The sequence below is a fragment of the Sceloporus occidentalis genome, unplaced genomic scaffold (assembly GCF_023333645.1).
Source record: "Sceloporus occidentalis isolate IW3139 unplaced genomic scaffold, rSceOcc1.0.p SCAF_9, whole genome shotgun sequence".
NCBI classification, from domain to species: Eukaryota; Metazoa; Chordata; class Lepidosauria; order Squamata; family Phrynosomatidae; genus Sceloporus; species Sceloporus occidentalis.
In genome coordinates, this window is record NW_028316989.1 from 14,946,740 (window position 1) to 14,973,478 (window position 26,739).

The 26,739-nt window shown below is 43.5% G+C and overlaps 2 protein-coding genes across 3 annotated transcripts in view; both read left to right on the plus strand.

Annotated features, from left to right (window-relative positions):
• The first annotated feature begins 424 nt into the window (after positions 1-424).
• On the plus strand, positions 425-7,572 carry LOC149306969 (TLC domain-containing protein 5-like). The gene is made up of 3 exons (XM_089538314.1): positions 425-503; positions 3,690-3,889; positions 5,813-7,572. The coding sequence occupies exons 2-3, from the start codon at positions 3,691-3,693 to the stop codon at positions 6,349-6,351; spliced, it is 738 nt and encodes a 245-aa protein (XP_089394440.1). The 5' UTR covers positions 425-503; position 3,690; the 3' UTR covers positions 6,352-7,572.
• Positions 7,573-18,747: 11,175 nt separating this feature from the next.
• The window catches only part of ARHGEF12 (Rho guanine nucleotide exchange factor 12), an 83,046-nt gene continuing 75,054 nt past the window's right edge, over positions 18,748-26,739 (plus strand). For both annotated transcript variants that reach the window (XM_089537335.1, XM_089537336.1), the window contains exon 1: positions 18,748-21,286. In XM_089537335.1, coding sequence (XP_089393461.1) covers positions 21,255-21,286 — 32 coding nt within the window. In that variant the 5' untranslated portion in view covers positions 18,748-21,254. The remainder of the gene's footprint in view (positions 21,287-26,739) is intronic.

Sequence of the window (26,739 nt, forward strand, 5' to 3'; positions counted from 1 at the left end):
GGCACCCACAGGGGGACCTGGAACCAAACCCCAGCGGATACCAAGGGCTCACTGTACTTCATCCTAGGAAATCCTCAAAGTCTCTGAGCTTTCCCTAAAATAGCTATCAGGTGCCCATGCCACAAATAAATATAATAAATAAATATAATAAATAAATATAATAAATAAATATAATAAATAAATAATGAGTGACCACGGCAGGTGATGCCAACCCTAGTGATGCCAGTGGAGTACCCAAGAAGGCTCTCTTCTTCCTCTTTTTCCTTTTCCTCTTCCTCCTCGGCCCCCATCCCTCGGTTGCCAAGGCAAGGTGCCACCAAGGCAAGCGCTGCCATCTCTCCTCCTGGCCAGCAGGTGACCCTAAGCCGGGCTCTTCTCTGCCTTGGCACCGCGTGGGTGCCAAGAGAGCTTTGAAAAGGTGACAGGGGAGGGTGGGCATCGAGAGAGAAACGCCTCCCGGCCGAGAGAAAGCCGGGCCACCCGTGCCACTTGACTGGGGCCAGGTAACCTCTCCAAAAGGCGCGCGCGGAGCTCTCCAAAAGAGAAACCTCTCCAAATCAGTGCGCTTTGCTGGGAGGCAAGGGGACCCTTCGGGTGGCAGGGGCTGGCGGGGCAATGCCAAGGAGCAAGGCTGGGCCTCTTTGGGAGTGGCAAGGAGAGGGTCCAGGGTGGGGGGTGGAGGTGCCAGGGGGAGCTTTGGATGGAGAGGGAAAGGAGGAGGGCCCCTTTTTGGAAGGCGATGGCTCCAAACGCACCTCTTGTTGTTCTTCTCGCTGTGCGCGCTTGCGACTTATGGCGGCCCCTAAGGCGCACCATCTCTCCTGGGTTTTTCTTGGCCAGGTTGGCTCATACCTTGGCCATCCTCTGAGGCTGAGAGAGTGGACCTGGCGGCTTTCCACGGAGCAGAGCCCAAGGTGCCTGCTTCCAGCTGCCTCTGAGCTAAAGGCTTTGTAAGACAGACCTTTCCGAAGAGCTATCCATCAGCAGTATTTGCAAGACATCCACAGCTGGCCCTCCAGTCCTCCTTTCTCTTCATCAGAGGATCTGGGGAAGGAAGGGGCTTTGCGGTTCAGTTACTTTCCAGCTTATGGAGACCCTGTCATGGAGTTTTCTTGGCAATGTTCCTTCAGACCGGGTTTGTCCTTGCCAACCTTTAAGGATGAGAGAGAATGTGACTTGCCCAAACTGCCCTAGAGCAGTGATGCCCAAACTTGAGCCTTCCGGGTGTTTTGGACTTCACTTCCCCGAATCCCTAGCCAACCTTGACGAACCAACAGTCAGGAATTCTATGTGGAGAGATCTTGTAGCACCTGTGAGACTCGCCAAAAGAAAGAAGTTGACCGCATGAGCTTTCGCAGACTTCTGAGTTGCACAGATGCTTAATGCATCTGAGGAAGTAGACCATACTCTAGGAAAGCTCCTGCTGCCAACTTCTTTCTTTCAGGAAGTCTCAAAGGTGCTACAAGATCTCTCTACATACTGATTATACAGACCAACACAGCTATATTTTTGAATTCGGGAATTCTGGGAGCTGAAGCCCAAAATATCTGGAGGAGCAAAGTTTGGGTCCACTGACCTAGAGGTTTCCGTGGCCGAGCTGGGATTCAAACCCTGGCCTCCAGAGTCAAAGTTCAGTGCTCAAACCATTATGCCAGCCTGGCTCTCACATCTCCTCCACCTTAAGAGAGAAACTGGGCATCATTCCAGGAGGTTTAAATTCCCTCTTCCCACTCTCATTTTAGTTTGTCTGCCAAAAGGGTTCAGCCTGAGTGCAAGGGTGCTTATAAGCACATGCAAAGTGTACAGAAGCAGGATGGTTGAGCATGGGACTCTGGAGACCTGGGTTCAAATCCCAGCTGAACCATGGAAACCCACTGGGTGACCATGGGCATGTTACATTCTCTCAGCCTCAGAGGAAGGCAATGCCAACCCCCTCTGAAAAAATCTTGCCAAGAAAACACCATGACTGAGGGTCCCCATAAATGAGAAATGACTTGAAGGCACACAACAACCAAGAGAAAATATTGCACCAAAAAAGTAACTTCATACATGAACAATACATTTCATTGGAAGTCTGTCCTTGTGATTCTCTAATTGTTGTCCTTGCATGCCTTCAAATCAGTTCTAACTTACAATGACCCCTTGTTGTTAACTGCTATCAAGTCAGCCTCAACTTACGGCAACCCTATGAACGAGAGACTTTAAAACTACTCTATTGTAAACAGCCCTGCTCAGTGCAGTAACATCCAAAATCCACAGGATTTGAGCTGAGGTGCCTGTATGCATCAGGTGGCCAGTTACCAGAAATGGAAATCTCAAAGGCAGAGGATAATAAAAATCATGTCGAACCATTATTGCTGCTAATGGACACTCAGATGCTGTTATAGTGCTCTCTTGTGAGTAGAATCCCAAAAAAGGAGATCCTCCAAATTGGCTAGAAAGATTCTACTTTAGGGTTCAAACCAACCATACATGCCCTCCTCCTAAATGAGGGGTGGGGGCTAAATCAGGTTTTTCGGGGTCCCCATTTGGCTCTCTGAGCTTTCTCAGTAAGCCATATCCCCTTTTACATGATGATGTCAGAAGTAGGTAGGTTTTTAAAGCTTTTGTACAGGGTTTGTTTGTTTTTGGCCTAAGAACAGCTTTCTGTGGGCATAGTTATTTTCAGGAAGAGTCTTATTCCAATGTATGTTTATATGTTATGTCCCAGCCCTTTTGCTTTTCATTGCACCCACCAGGATCTTCTCTGAAATTGATTTTCCATTCAGTTTTAAAGAGGTTCCTCTTTAAAATGCTTCTTTGTTCTTCTACATATCCCAGCATTTGCTGATTTGTTGTTTTTGTTGTGTAGCTTCAAGAACTCCAACTTATGGTGAACCTATCATAGGGTTTCCTTGGCATGGTGTCTTCAGAGGCTTGTGATTGCCTTTCTCTGAGGCTGAGAGTGTGTGAGTTGTCCAAAGTTGCCCAGTGGGTTTCCAGGGATAAAGCAGGATTCAATCCTTGACCTCCCAGACTCCTAGTCAAACCAGGCCTCAGACTACAGACTAGACCTCACTCTTCAAACTTTCTTGTTATGTGCCATCAAGTCAACAATTTATGGTTATTCTCTCCTAGAGTTTCCGCTCCTAGAGTTTCCTTGGCCAGATTTATTCTGAGAGGGCTTGCCATTGCCTTCCTCCAAGGCTGAGAGAGTGTGATTTACAACCCAAGGGGTTTGCATGGCTGAGCAGGAGAACAAACCCTGGTGTCCTATCTTGGAGGCCAACCAAGGACAAAGTTTCAAGCAAAGTCAGTCAGAGAGGAGACATTTGTGGCTACTGGGGAGTGGCACTGTCTTTCTCAAACACTGGCAGTTCCCTTGTCCTTCTTTTTCCCTGTCTGTGACATAATGTGAACCTAGGTCCTGGGAACAAAGCATAGCACCCTGTCCTTCTGCTTCACTGTCTGTGTCAGAGTTTGAACTTGGTACCTGGAAATGAGGTATGACACCTGGTTTCCCAGAGCCCTAGTCTGACACTCAGACCACTGTACCACTGACTTGTATGTGTTAATACTTCCTACTTATTTCTGATCTACCCAATGGTGCCCATTTTGGCGACATGGTATTTGGTGGCATGTATGCAGTATGGCGGTTGCTTGCAAAACTTTGGAGGATTTAACTCTTTACTTCTCTATCCCATTCACAGCATGGCAGCCAGCATGGTTCTCCGAGTTGCCTTCAGTCTGATCGGCTGGCTCTCCCTCTACACGTGGTCTTACCATCGACACAAGGATCGCACCTGCGAGTGGAGCTGCCGACTGGTCACGCTAACTCATGGGGTCCTTGCCACTTGCCTCTCTGGCTACATTGGCTTCATAGATGGCCCTTGGCCAATGTCTTATCCAGGTATGCTATAACTGTTCTCCACCTTGGGATAAATATTGCTTCCAAATGCATATGTGCAGTAGCAAAGACTTTTGTATGTATTGTGTGCCATGAAGACATTGTCTTTGTTCATACCCCTGCTAATGGATTTGAATTTGTGAATATAATTCAGTTCAGCAATTTTTCATTCTAGTCTTCCTTTGTAATTTCCTTGTTCAAGGACTGCAGCCTGTAAATACCTTACTGCATGTCGAGGAAAGTTGAAATGTTCTGAAACTGGTTTTGGGGTATTGCCATTTTTAATGTCAGATTTGTGTCCGTCAGTCGTTTTGCATGGAGACTGTCTTGTTTGTCCAATGTATAGAGGGGCATTGCTGGCATAGGATGGCATATATCCCATTGGAGAAAGAGCAAGCAAATGTACCTCTGATTTTGTGAGTGCTGTTATTGGCCCCTGTAATATTGCTTCCAGAGTAGATGTGGGGACAGAGTTGGCATCTGGGTTAGTGGCAAGGTCTTGTCCATGTATTATACCACCCATGTTATGAATCCTGTTGTAAATGAGTAGTTGTTTAGGCCAATAAAGGCCTGCCTGTCAGAGTTTGTAAGAGGTGTGTTATTCTCCAGAATTGGTTGTAGCTTATTGGTGATGTGTTTGAGTGGTCTTAGCTGGGAACTGTAGGTGACTGGGATGTTCTATCATTTTGCGTTTTTGGTCTGTCTTGTAGTATATGATTCCTGGGTAAGGATCATGCCTTGTCAGTTTTTTTTCTTCAGCTCCTTAGTTGGGTACTGTAGTTTGAGAAATGCCTGTTGTAAATCCAAGATCACTACTGCACGTAAAGCAAAAGGAATCTTCTCAGAGAGAGTGTTGAACCATGAGAAACTGACTTTTGAAAAGGAAATTTAATGCTTTCACACATCAACACTAACTGACCCCTATAAAGAACTGAAAACCAATATCACATCAATGAAGCCCTTTGAAAATTTAGGGCAAGTGTCGTGATTTGCATCTTTCTGGAATCCTGTTACATTCCAGCACACTTCACAACTGTGTAGATATGCTTTATACCTGAGTATTTATAGTCACTCTAGACTGCATCTGAAAAAGTGGGTTTATAACAACGAAAGCCCATGTGAAAATAAAAACCAGTTAGTGTTAAAGATTCTGCCACATTTCCTTTTCTTTTTCCCATCTCCCTTCCTTCCTACTTTTTATGCTGCAAGAGATTAACACGGCTGCTTCTTTGAAAACAGTTTGATTGTTTTTAGCCTTTTAAAATTCATTTTATCGTGTCTGTTGTTGTTGTGTGTCTTACAAGTCAATTCCGACTTATGACGACACTAAAGCAAACATATTTGTTTTGGACAAGACTTGTTCGGACAGGGTTTTGCCTTTACCTTTGCCTTCCTGTGAGGCTGAGAATATGATTTGCCAATGGTCACCCAGTGGATTTCCATGGCCAAGCACAGACTCAAACCCTGGTCTACAGAGTCTAGTCTGAAGCTCAAACCACTACACCAAGTTAGTTCATTGCTTTAAACAAATGATGTGAATTTTATTATATGCCACTCTGAGATCAAAATATTTTAATTAATAAATAAATATTTTTGTGATGTATATTCATTTGACCCCTGCCATGCCAATGAAAAAGAGACAATTCTGAAATGTAAACAAAGTGTAAATTTTTTCTCAAGTCGCATGGTTTCTCAGAGTCACCTGCACTTGCCCTTCTGTCATATTAATTTATTCTGGGCAAGATTTTTTGTTAGGTTTTGCAAAGGTTGGAAGCTTCCAAACCGTGTTATGACTCTCCATATGATTCTGTTGAATGTGTGGTTTGGACTCAGGGGTGACATTGATGTCTCCTGTGCAGTACATTGTCTGAACTCCTTGTTGATGGGATGCAAGCAGGTTGACATGACTTTTGTCTCTTCTTTCAGGGTCACCAAACACCACCCTCCAAGTCCATGCATTGTGCATGAGCTTGGGCTACTTCCTCTTTGACCTAGGTTGGTGTGTCTACTTCCAGGCGGAAGGTGCCTTGATGCTGGCCCATCATACCGTCAGCATTCTGGGAATCACAGTTTCCCTTGCCTTGGGCGAGTCAGCTGCAGAAGTCAATGGAGTCATCTTCGGCAGCGAGATCACCAATCCGCTCCTGCAGGCCCGTTGGTTCCTCCGGGAGATGGGGCTCTATCACACATTCACAGGAGACGTGGTGGATTTCTTCTTTGTGGTGCTGTTTGCAGGGGTGAGAATTGGGGTCGGGGCTTGGCTGATGTACTGCGTGTTGACCTCCCCCAAACCCAAGTGGTTCATCAAGGCTGGAGGTGTGATCATGTATGCCGTTTCTTGGGTTTTTATGGTTAGCATCTGCCGATTTGCCCGGCGAAAAAGCATAAAGAAGTACCATGCCTGGAGGAGTTGGTGGAACAAAGAAATGAACTTGAATGCCAATGGATACCTGAAAGACCACTGACCCTAACCCAAGCTGAGTCCATCTTCATGAGCTGGCAGTGAAAGTTACCCAGGGCTTGTCCCATGAGACTGCGTTTGAGCGAGGAACCATATTGGAATGAAGGGCAGGTTATGCAGGGGTTAGATTGTTGGACTTTAAGTGGAGAGATTCAGGTTCAAATCTATGCTCAGTTGTGAGCTCATAATGAGCTAGCCATGTTCACGCAGTCTAACCTACCTCACAGGGTTGTTGTGGGGATAAAATGAGATAACTCCCACCCTGCTCTCTTTGGAAGAAGTGTGGGACACAAATATGATAGGTGGGCAGACCTTACGCTGGCAGATCGCCACAGGTCCTGTTTATGTTTTTAACACCAGGGATGTTTACACTCTGGAAACATTTATGGACAGGTGCCATAAGCAAAGCACTTCCATATGACAAAAGAACTAGTTTACAAAATTAAATGTTCTTGCACTCCCAAGCGTGTGGTTGCACAGAGTTTGCTGTTACCTCCTCCAGCACTGCCATAACCTTAAGAGGAGTTATAAGCAGCACCAGTATGTTTTTAGCGATCCAGTTCACTACCAGTATTCTCTTCTGAAGGTGGAAGTCCATAATACTTGCAAAGAGCAGTGGAAGTAACTTGGGAAGGTGTACAATTATATAGTAGTTTTATACCACCTGGACTGCCATTGTTCCCCTTAGGGAATTGTGAGACTTTTGTAGTAGGTTGAGGACTTACAGTTCTCTTTTGAACAGCTCTAGTGCTGCAACTCAGAGCAGTGAACTACAACAGTGCTACTCAGTGTTGATGGTCCATTGACTGGTGCTGCTCCGCAAGCCCTCAGTCCAGCCCTCAGCAGGTTTCCAGGAAACTGCAAAGATGATGATGATGATGATGATGATGATGATGATGATGATGATGATGGTGAATATTATAATATGGCACAAGTAAAATAATAATAATATCCACTAGTAACCTTCATAGGTTCATCCTGGAGTCACCATAAGTTGGAAATGACTTGAAGGTACACAACAACATTTATTAAAAGATGTAGTAATTTATTAATTAATAATTATTAAGAATTCACAAGAGCAGTGGTTCTTAACCTGTGGTCTGGGGATCCCCGAGGGGGCTAAGGTATGCTCACAGGGGGTCTGCAAAGGCTTGAAAGGTACTCAGCCCACCTCCTCCCTGCAGTAAGGCAGGCATATGATGGGAGCCAAGGCAAACGCTGGCAGGCAGACTGGGCCTCTATTGCCATTCAATCTGTACCAGCTGCAAAGTGGATGGAAGAAGCAGGAGGAAAGGTTTCATGGATAATGGTTCAATGTTCAGATTGCATTATTATTATTATTATTATTAGGGTTTTATTGAGTTATGTCTTGGGGGTCTGTGGCAACAAAAGATATTCCAAGGAGGTCCCAGATAAAAGGTTAAGAACCACTGCCCTAAAGGCACCAGGTTCCATCTGATCTTGGAAGCTAAGCAAGGTCAGCCTTGGTATGTACTTGGGAGGGAAAACCAGCAGTTAATACTAGGTGCTCCTGGCTATATTTCAGGAAAAGGAACTGGGAAAACTGTGTTTGAGGATTTCCTTGCCCAAGAAAACCCCATGAATCCACCATAAGTCGATGGGAGACTTGAAGGCACAGAAGGCACAGATTCTGATACATTCTGTGAGAAGACTGTCAGAAGATAGTTTAAGTCAGGGGTAGGCAACCTGCGGCCCACGGGCTGGATGCGGCCTGGCGAGGCCTTGGGACCGGCCCCAGCCTGGTCCTGCCACAGATTGCCGCCGGGGCCTTTGGCCTCTCGCACGCAGGGGCAAGGGGGGGCAATTGTCTATAGACGCCTCAGAAACATGCATTTATATTAACATTTTTTAAAAAATCAGCAAATTTTTTTGCTTGTCCTCCACTTTTTTAAAAAAAGTGTCCACCATTTGAAAATGTTGTCCTACATTTGTCCCGGTTTATTTATGTATTTAAATTTTTTAAAAATTATTTAATTATTTATTTTTTGGCTTCGGCCCCCCAGTTGTCTGAGGGACAGCAACCCGGCCCCCGGCTCAAAACGGTTGCCTACCCCTGGTTTAAGCTTAAAGAATGGCTAGCCAGATGCGTGGATCCAAGAGCTCTTTTTCATTATTTCTTAGAAACATAACTTAAGCAGAGGCTGGACAGCCACTATAAATGTCCAAATCCTCTCTCCTCTTCCTTTTGTTTCCTCCACTTTATCTCAGCTTACTTCAAAGCACAAAAATAATATATAGCAAGTTAACTCAGAGAGGGGGAGAGGAGAGGAGAGGAGAGGAGAGGAGAGGAGGGGGAAGAACCTTGCCATTCCCAGTAAGCTCAGGCAAAAGCAAATAACTGCATTATCTCTGAGATTATGTTCTTCCTCCTTCATAACTTCTGCCACCTTAACCCCACTCTGGCATTGTTTGGCTGCATCCGTCCTGGTTTTCATATGTGAAATGTTGGAGGGTATACATTCATCCACTGCTATACTTTGACGTTGCAGTTGCAGACTGAAAGCAGTCATAATAATAATAATAATAATAATAATAATAATAATAATAATAATAATAATCCCTTTAAAAGTATGATTAGCATGTGCCTTATCAAACTGGGTTTCCAGTCCTCCTTTAGGAAGAAAGCACAATCATACTTTATCAAATCAGCCTGTTGTAAACAACCAGGTTTACCTCTAAACAACAAACCAAAGGTGTAGCCTTGTGAAGGAGCAAAGAGATCCATTGCTCCAACAGCTGTTTCTCATTTCTTAACAATTCTCATTTTTTTAAAATAACAGTTTGCATGGCCATCCGAAATAAGTGGCACTAAGGCTGGTGCCAGACTGAGGAATTAATGCAGTTTGATACTGCTTTAATTGTCACGGTTCTATTCTATGGAATTCAGAGGCTAAATATCTCACAAAACTACAAACCCCATAATTTCATAGCATTGAGCCATGGCAATTCAAGTGGTGCCAAACCATATTAATTCTGCAGTGTAGATGCAGCCAAAGACAGGGCATGTAACCTGCTTGAAATGCAACATTTCAGTTTGAATGGATGAAAGGCCCTGCCTCAGTCAGTGGGAATCTGGGTACATTAGAGACAGGCAGGGTGGAGGCCAGTATGCGTGAGGGAGAAAGCTGAGCCAAGTGCTTAACTCAGCATAATTGACTAATCCGCTGGATAAGGAAGGTCATTTGAGCCACCCTGATGCTTCGGACAGAATAGCAGGACGGCTGCACCCTGTGACGTGTGCAACAGCAGCCGCCCCTTGATGAGCACATTCCAGGTGCAAACAGGCATAAGAAATCAAACTTGCAACCATCAGGATATTCACTGCCATTTAAAGGGCAGATAGACTGCCAAGGCATGTGCCAGTCACAGCCACCAGATCTGTGCGTTCGCTTCAGCTGTTCCTTTTTCCTGGGAACATGCCAGGGACCAGTGGCCAACAGCTTGTGGACCAGCATGAGTCCAAATCCTCTTGGAATAGCACTGCTCTAAACTAGCTGCACCTCCAATTTTGATCCCAACAACAAGCCAAAATGCAGTAGCCAGGTTTGTTAGAGTTGCACCAGCTGTGCTTTTAAAAGTAACTGCTCACTTCAAATACAATCCTGTACAGGTCTACTTAGATGTCACTCTGGATTCGGTAGAGCTTACGCTTAGATTCACACATTTGTGCCTAGGAAACTAGCCTGCTAGGGGGAGAGGCTAGGTAAATATGCCTTCTTGACATACTAGATTTCTACATGCAGGGAGATATTTCTTTATCAAATGGAGGAGCATTCAAATAATTGATTTCCTATTACTGCCACATCTTGCAATCTACAGTGGAACAATCCACAACAAGACAACCCTTCCCTTTGAAAGGAATGGACAGTAACTGAAGGGGGTTTGGTTGGTGTTGATCAAGTGTGCAAAAGGACATTGTGGTACTGATTTACGACACCTATCTTGAATTACTGTGTACAGTAATAATTTTATGTTCCACCAGTGATGAGTGTTGCAGCTTTGTATTATATTTTATAAAAAAATTAAAAGATTTTATGTATGTAAGAATGATAGTAGTTTCTTTTCTCTGCCTCCAGGTGCATAAAAAGAAATGATTGTGACTAATAGACAATGATAGACAGCCAAGACCAATTGATAAACTCCTCTATGACTTTTATCAACTCCTCTTTTACAGGCATCAAGCTGAGGTTGGAAAGGGGAGGGGAGATTGAATTGCAACTCCCAGAATCCCCCGGCCAGCATTAAATGACTTCTCCAACCACTCTTCATCATACTGTATGGCAGCCAATCTTGCAAACTAGTAATGCATTGTAACATCAATCTGTTGTGTTTGACCTGAATTTGTAGTCAGCCAATTCATTGATCAGCCTGAGCTCTCACATTATGAGAGGAGGAGAAAAATGTATCATTATCTATTTTCTCTGCACCATACGCATGATAAAGCATTTTTATGCATTTCTGCCATTTCTGCAGCCAACTGCCTAGCTTTCTTTCTCCCTCAAATTATGAAGCCCCAATATTTTGCTGCACCTCTCTCAGTGCTTAGACATCTATCATTTTAGATGGAAGTGGGATGGGCAGAATTGTGCATGATGTTGCAAGTGCTCTTTCAGATTTATATAAAGGTAATTGTCCACTAATTGGGTGCAGAGCAATTGTACAGTACTCCAGATCTGCTAAATAAGAAGCTATGAATATGCATGCATACACTTGCAAATACACTGGCTGGAATCCTGTTTCTTAAGACTATATTACACAATATAGGCCTCCCTGGAACACATTGAGAACACATTTGGAACACATTTGGAATGCCCGGCGGCGACGGCGGCGTTCCGCTGTGCGGTAAACTAGCGTTCTGGCCCACATCACGTTCCAGGCTCGCACCCGTGAGAACACATTGGGGAACGCTTTTACCCTAGTGCGGTAATCTCCAAGGTTAAAAAGCAGAACTACATATCCTAAACTATAAAGTGGTCCATCCACATTTGCCGGGGTTAGGGGCGAAGGACATCTGTGAATGTGGAAAAACCACAAATAAAAGAACACTGTTCTTTTTACCTAAGAAAACACCACTCTAGGAATTTCTAGGTCAGGGGTAGGCAACCTTTTTGAGCCGGGGGCCGAGTTGCTGTCCCTCAGACAACTGGGGGGCCGAAGCCAAAAAATAAATAATTAAATATTTTTTTAAAAAATTAAATAAATAAATAAACCAGGACAAAGTTTTCAAATGGAGGACACTTTTTTTAAAAATGGAGGACACACGAAAAAATTTGCTGATTTTTAAAAAATGTTAATATAAATGCATGTTTCTGAGGCTTCTATAGACAATTGCCCCCCTTGCCCGCCTCCTCCTGATAGGCCAAAGGCCCCCATGCCCTCATGCGAGAGGCCAAAGGCTCCGGCAGCAATCGGCGGCAGGACCGGGCTGGGGCCGGTCCGAAGGCCTTGCCAGGCCGCATCTGGCCCGTGGGCCGCAGGTTGCCTACCCCTGTTCTAGGTCGTCCAGTGCAACTCTATGGTCAGCATCTGTTGATCTTAAAGTAATGCCGGAGGACATTCAAAAGACGTGTTTTCTGTAGGAACTGCTAGGTTCTCCAGCACAACTCTATGGTCAGTCTCTGGCAGAATTTTCACTGGAAGACCTAGAGATTCCTAAAGGTAAAGGTAGGCCCTTGACATGGATGTCTAGTTGTAACTGACTGTAAAGGGTAATGCTCATCTCTGTTACTAAGCCAAAGAGCCAGCGATGTCCAAGGACTGCTATGGTGGTCATGTGGCAGCATGACTGCACTGAAGGCTGTTCCCTTCCCACCAAAGTGGTACCTATTTATCTATTTACATTTGTATGCTTTCAGATTGCTAGGTTGGCAGAAACTGGCACTAGCAACAGGACGGAGCTCACCCCATCATGCAGCATTTCCGCCTCAAACTGCCAATCTTCTGACCTTACAGTAGTCAGAATTCGCATCTTAACCACTAGGCCCCTCCATCCCCAAAGATTTTTAGAAAGAGCATATTAATGATAACCATAAATAATCAAATCTGCAAAAGTCAAAGCTGCAAATGTGGAGGGCCAACTGTATTTCTAAAAGCTCAACCAAAGCTGTACATTATTGCAATGATATACATTTGGTGACTGAAAGACAATTAAATGGGGAGGCAGAATTCTTATTGGGGGGGGGGGCAACAACCTCTTTTTGTTCTGTATCCCCTAGCTATCTCCTGCACCAGAGCATCCCAGAAATACACATCATCCAGGTTTGACTAGGGCACATCGCCCTGCACAAAGGATGGGTCATGCACACAGAAAAACCATTGGTTGTGTGCCCCCATATCCGACACCGGGGTTTGCATACTTGGTAGAATGTAGAATGTAGCTGTTCCGTTTACAAGTTTTAACCCATCAGCACTTACAATTTCTTTTTTTAATAAATCAGTCTTGCTCACTGAGCATGCTTTTATATGCTAAACATTTTCTTTTAAAAAAAAATAATAAAAAATTACATACAACCTAATGTTTTGTAGAAGTCAGGGCTTTCTCCCCTGTAACAGTGACACCGACGCCAACGAACAAATGGCATCTTTGGAAAGTTTGGGGGCTCTAGAGAAATACCAGCATTGTCAGCAAGTCTTTTCCTTGGATCCAAAGATGAGAGAGCTTTAAAAAGAAAAGTATCTGAACATGAAAGCTCTAAACATGCTTATGTAGCTTTTAGTTTCTTTACTGCATGGTGGCGGCGAGGGGTGTCTGTGAGGCGTAAGTACAGACAGCTGCTTTTTCCAAAGAACATGGGAGTTCAGAGGCCAAAACAGTTTTGAGCAGACGTCTTTCATTTCTTAACTCTTGCTACTTTGATCTTCTTCAGTCTAGACTGGGATGGATATTCTTTGTAGGCGAAGGTGGAGGGAGCATTAACTCAAGAGAACGGGCTGTGTGCCGAAGAATATTGTTTGTGAGTACTGACTTGCTCCACCAGCCAATATTTATTTGTTTCCTTAACTGTTTGAATACTAAGAGTTTCAGGAGATGACACTGTTGAAGGCTTCCCAGACCTTGCTGCTGCTTTGGTCTCAAAAATGCCATGCTGAAAGTTGACATACCCCTTCTTCCCAGTTGAGTATGATGGGCACTTGCCATTCGATGTTGGCATCATACACTCATGGATTTCCTTTGGAGTTTTCTTCTGCAAGAACAGGAACTTCATGATGATGGCCTGGAGTTCAGCACTTGAAAATGCCACACTTTTGTTGTTGTTGTTCTATTAGCGTTGAAAGCCAGCATGGCATAGTGGTTTGAGTTTTGGACTACAGGGTTCGATTCCCAGCTCAGCCATGAAACCCATTGGGTGACACTGGTCAACTCACACCCTCTTAGTCTCAGGGGAAGGCAATGGCAAACCTCCTCCGAACAAATCTTGCCAAGAAAAACCCATTATAGGGTTTTCTTAGAGTCACCGTAGGAAACGACTTGAAGGCATTATCAGTGAGCTGGGGGGAAAATGAGAAATTTGAGCTAAGGTCCTGCAAATTGGCAATTTACAGTACAAAAGAACAGTCTTTCAAAGCTACGGTGACAAAATTACACTCAGGTTTTGGGAAGTGGGACAGATCAAGAACGTTTCGGCACCCCAGCATATCTAAAGATCTTAGGGCAATGTATAATTTTACACTGGATAAGATCCTTTATAAGTGTTGAGGAATGAGACCATCAAGAATCCCAACACTTGGAAAGAATAGCTTGACTAAGCAGGCTCCACTCTAGCATTCTTTGGAGTTCATATGTATATCATATTTTTGTCCCAGAGCTTGGAAAAGCTTCTTTTTGGACTGAAACTCCCAGAATCCTCATTGACCATGCTAGTGGGAGGGGATTCTGGGAATTATAGTCTAAAATTAACTCTTCCAGGCCCTGTTTTGTCCCCCTCCCCATCTGTCACACAGTCTGTGAACATAGGAAATTCCACTGAACTGAGGTAGGAAAACCTACCTGTTTGGATTGTAACTTCCAGAATTCCCCGGTAGCATGGGGAATGCTGCTGGGGGATTCTGAGTGTGATAGTTTGAAGAAATAGGCTGTATCCACACTGGAGAAATAATCCAGTTTGGCACCATTATAACTGCCTTGGCTCAGTGCTATGGAATTCTGGGGATTGTAGTTTGTTGAGGCATCAGAGCTCTGGTGCTGCAGCAAACTATAGAGTCCAGAATTCCATAGCATTGAGCCATGGCAGTTACTGTATAGTGGTGCCAAACTGGATTATTTCTCCAGTGTGGATACAGCCTTAGTATATCAAGCTCTAGGAGTGGCTGATATCACACTCTTCACAAATTTGTCTAAACCTGTGCCCATCATTGGGTCTTATGGCAGTGAGTTCCACAAGTTCATGGGTAGCTTGGAGAAGTTCGTCCTTTTGTCAGTCTCCCGTGTGTCACTCGTTCTTGTATTATATCTTTGTGTCTGTGCGTTATGCAGATGCCCAGTTCAGCTCACTGCTGTGGATTAATAAGGAGAAACCCATGCTTGACAACAGTGGCTTAACAATGATAGATTCTTGCATTAGAAGATGGAAGAGCTGAGGGCTGCCAATAGATTTTCTGGCAAGCTGAAATAAATGGGTTAGCTTCCGTTCCGAACAGTTTCTTTTTTGGTCTGTCCAGATGCTTTCCCCTCGAGGTGTTGGACCCACAAAGAGGCAGGAAAACTCAATAACAAGTTTGTAGTCCCTTTAACATAAGTAGCTACCAATCCATTTATCAGGGTAGGATTTGGGATGTTGCACTTTCAGCGCTAGCATTCCTCTTCCCTTAAGTCAATAAATTGAGTTTTGTTCCATTCTGCTTAGCGTATTGGAGTCACTTCTTTCATGTATTCTCTTTGCATCTGAAATGCAATGTTTTAAAGTTTAAACTGTTTCCAGAGCCAGTTATTTTGGCATACATTTTAAAAAGTTTTCTTAACCTTAGGAAAAACAGAACAGCCTTCCATATAAATAGAGAGAATTATTTCGACCCATAACTTTTTTTATTTACTTCAATACAAAGATGAAAATACAGAAGAACAAATCGACAAATGCATTCCTTCATTACAGAATTCATATTGTACTATACATTCCTTACTGTATTATATATCAACTTATATTATTTTTGTAATATTACATTGGCGCGTTACAGACCGCCCTTTTGGGGCGGCCTGTAGGCGCGCCTTTCCCCGCCGTATCGGGGCCTCAGCGGTCAGAACGGGCTTTCTGGGCTGTGGGGAAGCAGCAAAAGGACCCTTCCCCACAGCCTGGAAAGGGGTGTCCTTGGGGCTTCAAGCCCCAAGGACACCCTGCGGCGGTGGGGAGGAGGAGAAAGAGGCTGCTTGGCCCCTTTCTCCCTTGCGTTGCTGGGCGCAGCCGTGTGAAGGCTGCGCCCAGCGCCGCAAACCAGGAAGGAGCTCCGAAACGGAGCTCCTTCCTGCTCCGCGAAAAGGGCGCACTAAGCGCCCTGGCACGGAGCGACGACGTCACGTCCGCGCCACCCCATATAGAGGCGGCGCGGTCGTGACATCGTCATGGCGGCCCCCATGTGGAAGGGGCGCCGCCATTTTGTACAGACTCAGTCCGTACTAGGGATAGGGGCCTCCAGAAGTGACGCCCCTTTTTAACCCTAGTACGGACTGAGTCCGTACTTAAAGGCCCGTTTGTAACGGGCCATTGTTTCTTAAGCCTTCCCCTTGTATGCTTTCTTTCTTTTATCTAATTTTCTAAACTGAAATTATACAAACTCAATCTTTTTCATCTTTTCATGTTTCGTCATCTTATCTTGTTTTCCCACAATTTTGACACTTCTTCCCATTTATTGTTGAGTTGTCCTTTTATTTTGGTACAATGACAAATTACATAGTATGGCCAGATCATTCAGTTTTATAATCCACTCGTCTACTGATGTCGACCCATTTAAATTCGACTTATATCTGTGAAGAAAGTGGCCCAGACCTCTGAGGGAGGTATTGATCCTGATTTACGAAGCTCTAGAAATGTTTCCATACCAAGGAGAGCTGGCCTGGTATAGAGGTTTTAGCACTGGATTATGACTCTGGAAACCCGGTTTCGAATTCCTGCTGAGGAAGACAAAGGCAAACCCCTTCTGAACAAAGCTTGCCAAGAAAAGATTCGCCTTAGAGTCATCATAAGTCGGAAAGGACTTGAAGACACACAACAACCAGATATGCTTCCAGTAAGGAGTTGGAAAGCTCAATAGGAAACGCCTTGTGCTGCTATAAATTCCACCACCTTCTGTAATGATAGAAGAAGTATCTGGCAAATAACAAAAGCACTGTGTGTTTTATCTGTGAGAACACCTTTCTAGGAATTTCTAAGTCCTTCAGTGTGACTCTATGGTCAACATCTGGCAGGTATTGACCATAGAATTGTGATGGAAGAGCTACAAAGGCCTAGCGGAGGGTTCTCTCTAGGAATCTCTAGGTTGTCCGGTGCAACTCTATGGTCAACATCTGCCAGGCATTGAACCATAGAATTGCGTTAGAGGAGCTACAAAGGCCTAGCGGAGGGTTCTCTCTAGGAATCTCTAGGTCCTCCAATGCGACTCTCTGGTCAACATCTGCCAAGCATTCAACCATAGAATTGCAATGGAGGAGCTACAAAGGCCTAGCGGAGGGTTCTCTCTAGGAATCTCTAGGTCCTCCAATGCGACTCTCTGGTCAACATCTGCCAAGCATTCAACCATAGAATTGCAATGGAGGAGCTACAAAGGCCTAGCGGAGTGTTCTCTCTAGGAATCTCTATAGTTCCTTCAGTGCAATGTTTGGTTAAAGTTGGCCATAGAGTTACGCTGGAGGACCTAGATATTCCCAGAGAGAATATGTTAATAAAATCCGCCTATAATCAAATCCGCAAAGGTCAAAGCGGCGAACGTTGAGGGACGAGTGTACAGCTTTCGCAGACTTTAAAACTGGAAATACAATGGCATGGATTAGGTATTGATTAAAACACTAAACGTTGCAATACGAAGAGTGTCCAGTAGATGGCAACATTTTGTAGATGGCACCTAGGTTGCAATTCTGCATCTGTACAGTGTGATACAATGTACACAATGTACCCTGAAATGAGTCCATTAAACTCAGTGAGGCTCACTTCTGAGTAGACATGAATCAGACATTCAGATTAAGCCCAGCACGCTTTAAAGTTCGGACTAAAACCCACAATGGATTAATTTCCCCCCTCCCATAGACGTTATATGGCTCATCTGTTGTGTTTTGTCTTGTGACCATAGAGTCGCACTGGAGGACTTAGAGATTCCCAGAGAGAACACTCTGCTAGGCATTTATAGCTCCTCTGGTGTAACTTTATGGTTAATTATTTTAATTTAATAATAATAATAATAATAATAATAATATAAAATAAATAAATAGTAATAATACATTATTTTAATTTAATAATAACAATAATAATATTTAATTTAATAATAATAATAAATCAATAATAATAAATTATTTTATTTTGATAATAACAATAATAATATTTAATTTAATAATAATAATAATAAATCAATAATAATAATAAATTATTTTATTTTGATAATAATAATTTAATTTAATAAATAATAACATGTTATTATTTTAGTTTAATAATAATTAATAATAATATTTAATTTAATACTAACACTACTACTGATAAATTAATACTGTAATAATAATAAATTAATAATAATAATTTATTATTTTAATTTAATAATAATATTTTAATGTAATAACTAATAATAATAATAATTTATTATTTTAATTTAATAATAATAAATTAATAATAATAATTTAATGTAATAAACAAAACATGTTAGTATTTTAATTTAATAATAATAATTAATAATAATATTTAAATTTAATACTAATACTACTAATAAATTATTATTGATAATAATTTTAATTTAATACTGCTACTACTAATAATTTAATAATAATAATAATAATAATAATAATAATTTAGTACTACTAGTACTACTAAAAATAATAATAAATTAATAAATTGGGGACCATTCTGTTTCTCCATATCCTGTCCTAACAGTGGAGGCACTACTCTTGCAGTCTCTCAGCTCCTTTCCACAAACAACCATCAACAACACAAAATTATTTCCTTTTTTCCTTTCTATTTTTAAAAGTTTTAAAGGGACTTTTTTTCTCCCTTCTTTTTTTTTTTACAAACGCTTACAGCGGAGGCGTCTCCGACGTCGGGACGGCTGTGCTTCGACAGGAAACGTGGGACGACGTCAGGACGTGATGGCGTCACCGGGCGGAGGGATCCTGAGAAGAAAGGAGGGAGGGGGCGTGGCCATGAGAGGAGGAGCGAATTCCTGAAGTCGGTAAAGAAGCCGAAGAAGAAGGAGAAGAGGGAAACAAAAAAACGAGATCCGGCTTTTCCGGAAATTGCCGAACGTTTCCGAAAGGAGCCGAAGAGGCGATCGTTGGCCTGGAGGAGGAGGAGGAGAAGTGGAAGGATTTTCCAAGGAGGGGAAGGGAAAACCGGTTCGAAACCGAATCAGAGCCGGATTGGAAGGCGAGGAGGAGGACGGAGAAGGGGCCCTGCCTCGGCGGGAAGCCTGGGAGCAGCCGAAAACTTTGTTTAAAGACACTGCAAAGTCTGCTCCTGAAGAGAGAGGCTTCGCAAAGGAAGGGAAACAAGGCCAGGATCCTCTGGAAGGAGAAGGAGAAGCAAAGGAAGAGAAGGAAGGAAGGAAGGAAGGAAGACGCCCTGAAGGAGGAAAAGAGGGAGGAAAGGAAGGAAGAAGGAGGAGGAGGAGGAGGAGAAGAAGAAGAGGCTGCCTCTCTCCTCTTTCCATAAAGGAAGCTTTGAGGAGGAACCTGTTTAAAGGCTGCTTTTGTTGCTCCTTTTTCCCTCTTCAGACTGATGGGCTTTGTAGTCCCCCAGGCTTCTTTGGCATTGCTTTGAAGCCCTCCCAGCTCCCTGAGAAGGGCTCTTTGTAAGAAGAAGGAAAGGAAAGAGGGAGAAAGTTGGGATATAAAAGAAGGAACCTGTTGTGCTTTCTATTTTTTCTTCAGCCTGATGGGCTTTGTAGTCCTTCAGGCTTCTTTGGCATTGCTTTGAACCCCCCCTCCTCCTCCCTAAGAAGGTCTCTTTGTGATAAGAAGAAGAAAAGAGGGAGAAAATTGGGATAGAAAGGAAGGCTTGAGAAGGGACCTGTTTTTGTTGCTTTTCCCTCTTCAGCCTGATGGGCTTTGTAGTCATTCTGGCTTTGGCATTGCTTTGAAACCCTCCCAACTCCCTAAGAGAAAAGAAAAGAGGGAGAAAGTCAGGATATAAAAGAAGGAAAGGATAGAAAGAAAGGTTTGAGAAGGAACCAGTTAAGGCTGCTGTGTGCTTTGATGCTTTCCCCCCCTCTTCAGCCTGATGGGCTTTGTAGTCTTTTGGCATTGCTTTGAGACCATTCCAACTGCCTTAAGAGTTGCCATAAAGAGGGAGAGAGTTGGGATATAAAGGAAGGAAAGGATATAAAGGAGGCTTGAGAAGAAGCTTTGTTGTGAGAAGAAACCTGTTAAGTCTGCTGTGCTTTGTGGTTTTTCTCTTTGGCCTGATGGGCTTTGTAGTTGCTTTTGCCTTGCTTTGAACCCACCCATTCCTAGCCTCCCCTTTTCTTCTTCGAAAACAGGACAAGAGGAGGGACCCTGCCTTCCCTGAAGGAGAAAGGAAGGAGGGAGGCTTGAGAAGAAGTGTTCCTCTTCCCCTTGTTGATAAGAAACCTGTTCTGATCAGGGACCTGTTAAGGCCGCTGTGCTTTGTTGCATTCTCTTTGGCCTGATGGGCTTTGTAGTCCTTGGGGAAGCTGCTTTTGCGTTGCTTTGAAACCCCCCAAACTCCCCTTTGCCTCCAAAAACAATTCAAGAGGGAAAGGATCCAGTCCTGAGGGAGGGAAAGCGAGTGAGCTGTGGGATTCTGGAGAGCTTTAATCTCCTTTTACTACTACTATACTACTGTTTTGCTCACTTCTCCTAGAAAGAGAAGGAGCAGGTCGAAAAAAGAGAACTGCCCACCCTTCCCAAAAAGAAAGCATCCTTTCCTTGACAATCCCATAGAAGGAGAAAAGCCTTGTTTTCCTCCCATCTCCGAAGGCAGCAGAAAGGGATCAGGTTCTGTAAGGTTTGAAAGGCAGAGGAAGCAGTAGGAAGTTTTTTTTTTTGGGGGGGGGGGGGGACTGCTTTTCTGAGTTGTTTTTCCTTGCAGTCGAAAAGAGGGAGACCAAAGAGGAGTCGTGGGGCCTTTGGGAGAGGCCACCGAAGGGTGGAGGATTAACCCCCGGAGAAGCCTGGCGTTGGGTTTCCATGGGGTAGTAAGGGTATGGGGAGGCCAGCAGCCCCCTCCCCAAGTTCCCTCTCCTTCCCATGGATGGGAATTGTAGCCCTGTTTCTCCTCTAAATGGCTTGGGGTGCCCTAATGACCTGAGAAGGGCTCTGGAGCTCAAATGACCGGACCCAAGGGCTGGAGATAACTCGGGAGCGGACACCTGAGAGTCCCCATCTTGGCCAAGCTGCCTCTTGAACTGAGATGTACATCCCTTCCGAAGTTTCCATAGGATTGGGTCATGACTCTGGAGGCCTTCTCCCTTTCGTCTGGTAGGATTTTGGCCCCAACTGGTTGTCCTCTGATATGGATTTTTTGGGGACAGTTGTGAAGAACAAGTGTCATTAACTTCTTAAAACAGAACAAAGAACACAAACAATCCTGACTCTATTTGTACCTCGCTTTGGTGGAGTAAAGCTGGAACCCGAACTTGGTGTTGTGTGTGTGTGTGTGGGGATGTGACAGCTAACCTCCTTGAAATATAACTCGTACCATGCAGATTGGCTAAAAGGTCGTCTCCTTGCCAAGGGCTCCAATGAGTGGCTCACAGTCCGCAATCACGGACAGGTCAGTATGAGGAGGATAACGCTGGGAATTTGGTTGGACTTAAGCTTCAAATCTCGTGTTGGCATGAAAGGTGCAAAAGTTGATCGCTTGGAGCATACGGAACCGGGATCTACTTCTGGAATGGTCAAGCCCCCATTTGATCTGATGGGGTCCGAACCATCTGGGCTAGTTGGGAAGTTGAAGGCTTTCACGGCCAGCATCCATAGTTTTTTGTGGGTTTCTAGGACCATGTGGCCATGTTCTAGAAGCGTTTATCCCTGACGTTTCACCAGCATCTTCAGAGAACCTGGGTTAGGTTGGAGAATGCTTTAGTCCAGTGGTTTCCAAACTTTGACCCTCCAGATGTTTTGGACTTCAGCTCCCAGAATTCGTGACTGTTGGCTAAGTTGGTTTGGCCTTCTGGGAGTTGGAAGTACAAAACACACGGAGGACCAAAGTTTGGGGATTGCTGCTTTAGCCTAATGCAATGTTCAGGGTCTCTTGGTCCAGATCTGCATTCTCTGATGGTGGTAAAAGTTGCTGTGGAGAGATATGTCTTTGTATTAAGCGTTTAATGTGTTTATTTAATGTTGTTAATTGTTGATTTGTTGTTCCTTGCCTCGATCCATGGGGAGAGGTGGTTAAGAAATACGTTATTAGTTTTGTGTGGGTTTTTCGGGCTATTTGGCCGTGTTCTGGAAGAGTTTATTCCTGATGTTTTGCCAGCATCTGTGGCTGGCATCTTTCTGGAAGAGTTTATTCCTGAAACGTCAGGAATAAACTCTTCTAGAACATGGGCACAAAGCCCAAAAAACCTACAAAATTATAGATGCTGACCATGAAAGCCTTTGACTTCACAGATATTATTATTATTATTATTATTAAGGTCAGTGAAAACTTGGACTTTCTATAGAAGCCCTGCCAGTTAGGCTGCAAATAGTGGCAGTGAAGATCCCTTTGGAGGAAGTGGGGAAACATGTAATATGGTGGTCAACTTACATGGCACAGTGACCTTCTTCATTCTGAGAATGCCTCCTTTTCTGGCACCCATGATGTGTCTTTATATTTAGTTCTCCTGAAACTAGATGCTGAACTCTCCATCTCCATAGTAGAAGAGAAGTGTATTGAGGTTGGCATATGACTGTTGCTTTCCCGGTTGCCTTTTTGGATCTCACCGCACTACATTGTTTTGTTGGTTTTGTGCTTTCAGATTGTTTCCAACGTATGGCAGCCCTAGTCTGAACCTCTCAAGGGGTTTTCTTGACCAGCTTTGTCCTCCTCTGAGGCTAAGAGAGGCTTCTGAGGCTAAGAATTGCCTTCCATGGTCAAGTGAGGATTCAAACTCTTGTCTCCAGAGAGATCTTGTTGCACCTTTGGGACTGGTCGACTGACTAACATGGCTACGTCTTTGAAGCCTAGTCTCCAGAGTTGTAGTCCAAAGCTCAAACCGCTACACCATACTAGCTCTCATTGCACTACTACAGGGGTAGGGAACCTCCGGCCTTCCAGGTTCGGATGAACTACCATTGCCATCGTGCCTCATCACCGGCCAAGCTGAAGGAAGTTTTAGCCAGGCTCACGAGGGCTTGGTTTGTAGCATCTCCCCTTATGGAAATGCTACATGATGCCACAACCAAACCCTCAATGAGCCTGGCTAAAACTTCCTTCAGCTTGGCTGGTGGTGAGGTATGATGGGAATGGTAGTTTGTCAGAACCTAGAGGACCAGAGGTTCCTCACTACTAGCAGTACTCAAACCTAAGAGGTCGGTCACACAGGTGGGCAGCCTATGGCATTCCAGATGTTTCTAGACTGTAACTCCCTACAATGGGAGTTGTAGCAAGAACGTCTGTTAGTCTGCAGTTGCCCTCTTCAGTCTGTTTTGTGGTAATGGTCTAGTTCAGTGGTCTCCAAACTTTGGTCCTCCAGGTGTTTTGGACTTCAGCTCCCAGAAGCCCTAACCAGCTTGGCTAGCCAGGAATTCTGGGACCTGAAGTCCAAAACATCTGGAGGACAAAAGTTTGGGAACCCCTAGTCTAGCTCATTGAGACTTAGGTTATCTTTAAATAAAATATGAAACTTTTATTTATCTCCAGCTTCTTTGAACAAGCAACTGTAGCGGCTGGCATAAAATCCCAACAATAACTTAAATATAACCCACATATCCCTCCTCCACTTAAAATTACAATCAAACAAGTCATAATTAAAATAATCTGTAAACAAATCACCATTAAAATCTCACCAATTTAAATTAACAAACCAACGTCAATCCAATCTGGGCAAAGGCTAAATGGGGTATAAAGTAGACAAGTGCCATTTTTATGGTTTAGGTAGCAGGTGTCATGCATTTTTTAAGTATGGTTTTTCCTAATCTGAGCCATGATAGTTTCCCATTTTGATGAGAAGAATATGAAAAATTCATTAGGCAGCTATTTCCCCTCCTGGCAAATACCTCTTAATCTTCCTAATAGAAGGAATGCTAGTTCGCATTTCGCCTCTCAAAAACATAGCCATGTTGGTCAAAATATTTGACCTTGTGATCGCTATAATAGTCCTGAAGAGTTTATTTTACATCTGAGTCATAGAGTCACCAGGAACATAAGCAAGCTCTCTTGATCTTCTGAGAGATAACGTTCTGGATTCCAGAGCTGGGTACAGAACAGACCAAAGGTGGAGTCCTCTGAACATTTACCCAGCTCCATTGAACTCAATAGGGCTTACTTGTGAGTAGATTTTTATAGGCTTGACCACTGAATGTAGCACTTTCTGCAGATTTCTAAAATGGCGAGCCTGTTTTATTTTTATAGCCTTGACTTAAATTAGAGCTGCATATGATTAATTTTACATTGCGTAACTGAATTTTGAATATTAGGAGCTCTGAAACAGTCTCCAAGGCTCCATCCGCACTGCAGAAATAATCGGGTTTGACGCTGATTTAACTGCCATGGCTCAGTGCTGTGGGATTCTGGGAGTTGTAGTTTGCAGCTGTGCTCTGGTGCCAAAACAAACTGCAGTTCCCAGAATTCCATAGCGTTGAGCCATGACAGATAAAGCGGTGTCAAGACGGATGATTTATGCAGTGCAGATGCAGCCTCAGAAAGGTAATGTGTAACATTTGTTCTACATAGCTTGAGCTCAAACTTTGGTTATTTGTCTATATGATAACGTTCTTTCCTCATTCTAATTATTTTACTTGACTTATAAGTACCTAGGTCCAAAACACACTGCAGAAATAACCCAGTTTGAGACTGCTGCAACTGTCCTGGCTCAGTGCTAGGGAATCCCGGGACTTATAGTTTGCTGTGATCCCAGAGCTCTCAACAGAGAAGGCCAAATGTCTCACAAAACTACATTTCCCAGAATTCCCTAGCATTGAGCCAGGGCAGTTAAAGTGGCATCAAACTGGATTATTTCTGCAATGTGTTTTGGGCCGTAGTAACTTAATCAAATATTAAAACACAGGAACTGGTTGGTGGCTTTAAAAAGGGGGCACTCCATTCTTGTGTTTCCAGCAACTGTAAAACTATAGGCTTACATTTGCAGATTTTAAAAATATTTGCATACTTGATACATGCATCCGGCTGACTTTTACAAAATATCTGCTGACAATGATGGAAGCTTACTTTCCGTCTATAGCTTAGATGTGGTAAGAAATAAAAACAGTAGGAAGCTTATACTTCCATGCCTCTGCAAATGACTTCTGCTCTTAAAGACCTCTTTTTCATTGGGCCTAAGTTTTGGCTCTGCAAACATAATGCTGTATGTAATGTTGTCTCTGTCCAAGATCCACTTCTTGGTGAATGTCTGAGGTGAATTCATTGTGGTTAATTTAGTTTTGGTTGTAGGTAGTGCTTTCTTTTCCATCTGGCTTTGCTCAATATATCACTGACTGATACCAGTGGTTTGTGGCCAGCTTTTTGTCAATGATCTGTGAAGTTCAAATAATCATGAACTTTTGATCCTCTTTGGAGTTATACTTTCTTTTTACAGCAACACTTTTTTTAAACCTGAGAGAACACCTCTCTAGGAATCTCTAGGTCCTCCAGAGCAACTGGATGTTTAGCCTGGAGAAGAGACGGTTAAGAGGTGATATGATAGCCCTGTTTAAATATTTGAAGGGATGTCATATTGAGGAGGGAGCAAGCTTGTTTTCTGCTGCTCCAGAGACTAGGACCCAGAACAATGGATGCAAGCTAAAGCAAAAGAGATTCCAGCTCAACATTAGGAGGAACTTCCTGACAGAAAGAGCTGTTCGACAGTGGAACACACTCCTTCCTCGGAGTGTAGTGGAGTCTCCCTCCTTGGAGGTCTTCAAACAGAGGCTGAATGGCCATCTGTCGGGGATGCTTTGATTTGGATTTCCTGCATGGCAGGGGGTTGGACTGGATGCCCTTGCGGTCTCTTCCAACTCTATGATTCTATGGCCTGTTACAGACTGCCAAAATAAAGCTGCTTCGGGTCTCTTTGGAGGTATGCTATTTAAATGATGCATGGGTCCTAAGAGTCCGGAGTTCGCACCAAAGCCACACTCCATTCCTAAGCACCGGAGTGTAGCTTTTGGTGCAGCTTCCGGATTCTTAGGATGCATGCATCATTTAAATAGCATACCTCCAAAGAGACCCGAAGCAGCTTTATTTTGGCAGTCTGTAACAGGCCTATGATTCTATGATTCTAACTCTGTGGCCAAAATCCAGCAGATGTTGACCATAAATTGCTCTGGAGGACCTACAAATGCCCAGAGAAGTGTTTTCTCTAGGAATCCTAGGTTCTCCAGTGGGACACTATGGTCAACTTCTGGCAGAGTCAGGCTTCAAGACCTAGACATTGTTAGAACATATTAACCAAATCTGCAAATAATCAAGTCAAAACCACAAATCTGGAGGGCCAACTGTAGTATTTCTTAAATTGCTCACCATTCAGATTCATTGTGTGATTCTGGGTTCTAGTTTCTCTTGGGTCTATATACTAATCTCTTCTTATTTGTTGCTCTGTCTAATATATTCCTTCACTGTCATTAATGTAGACTATAACAGCCTTTTTAATTTCTTTAGGGAGATCATTGTATCATTCTTATTTTTCATTGTTACTTAATCTTGCCTTTTGAGCTTACATAATAAATGTCCTCTACCTGGTTTCTCAAGGGTTTGAAATTTGTCTCCTTTTAAAAGGTTCTTTCTGTATCCTTAATCTTTTCCCCTCTATGTACGTATATGTCTTGAAGATGATTTCACGGTGATCCTATAAATTTCATAAGGTTTTCTTAGGCAAGGAATACTCAGAGGTGGTTTTGCCAGTTCCTTCTTACTCAAATGGAAAATGTGATTATACTTCTTTTTTTAAACTTTCCTTTTTACTCTCTCTCTCTCTGTCTCTCTGCTTAAATTGTGTTAAGGTGAAGTTCTTTATAGATGTATGCATTTGGGATTAATTCCCATTGAATTCAATGGGGCTTGTTTCAGAGTAGTTATATGTATCT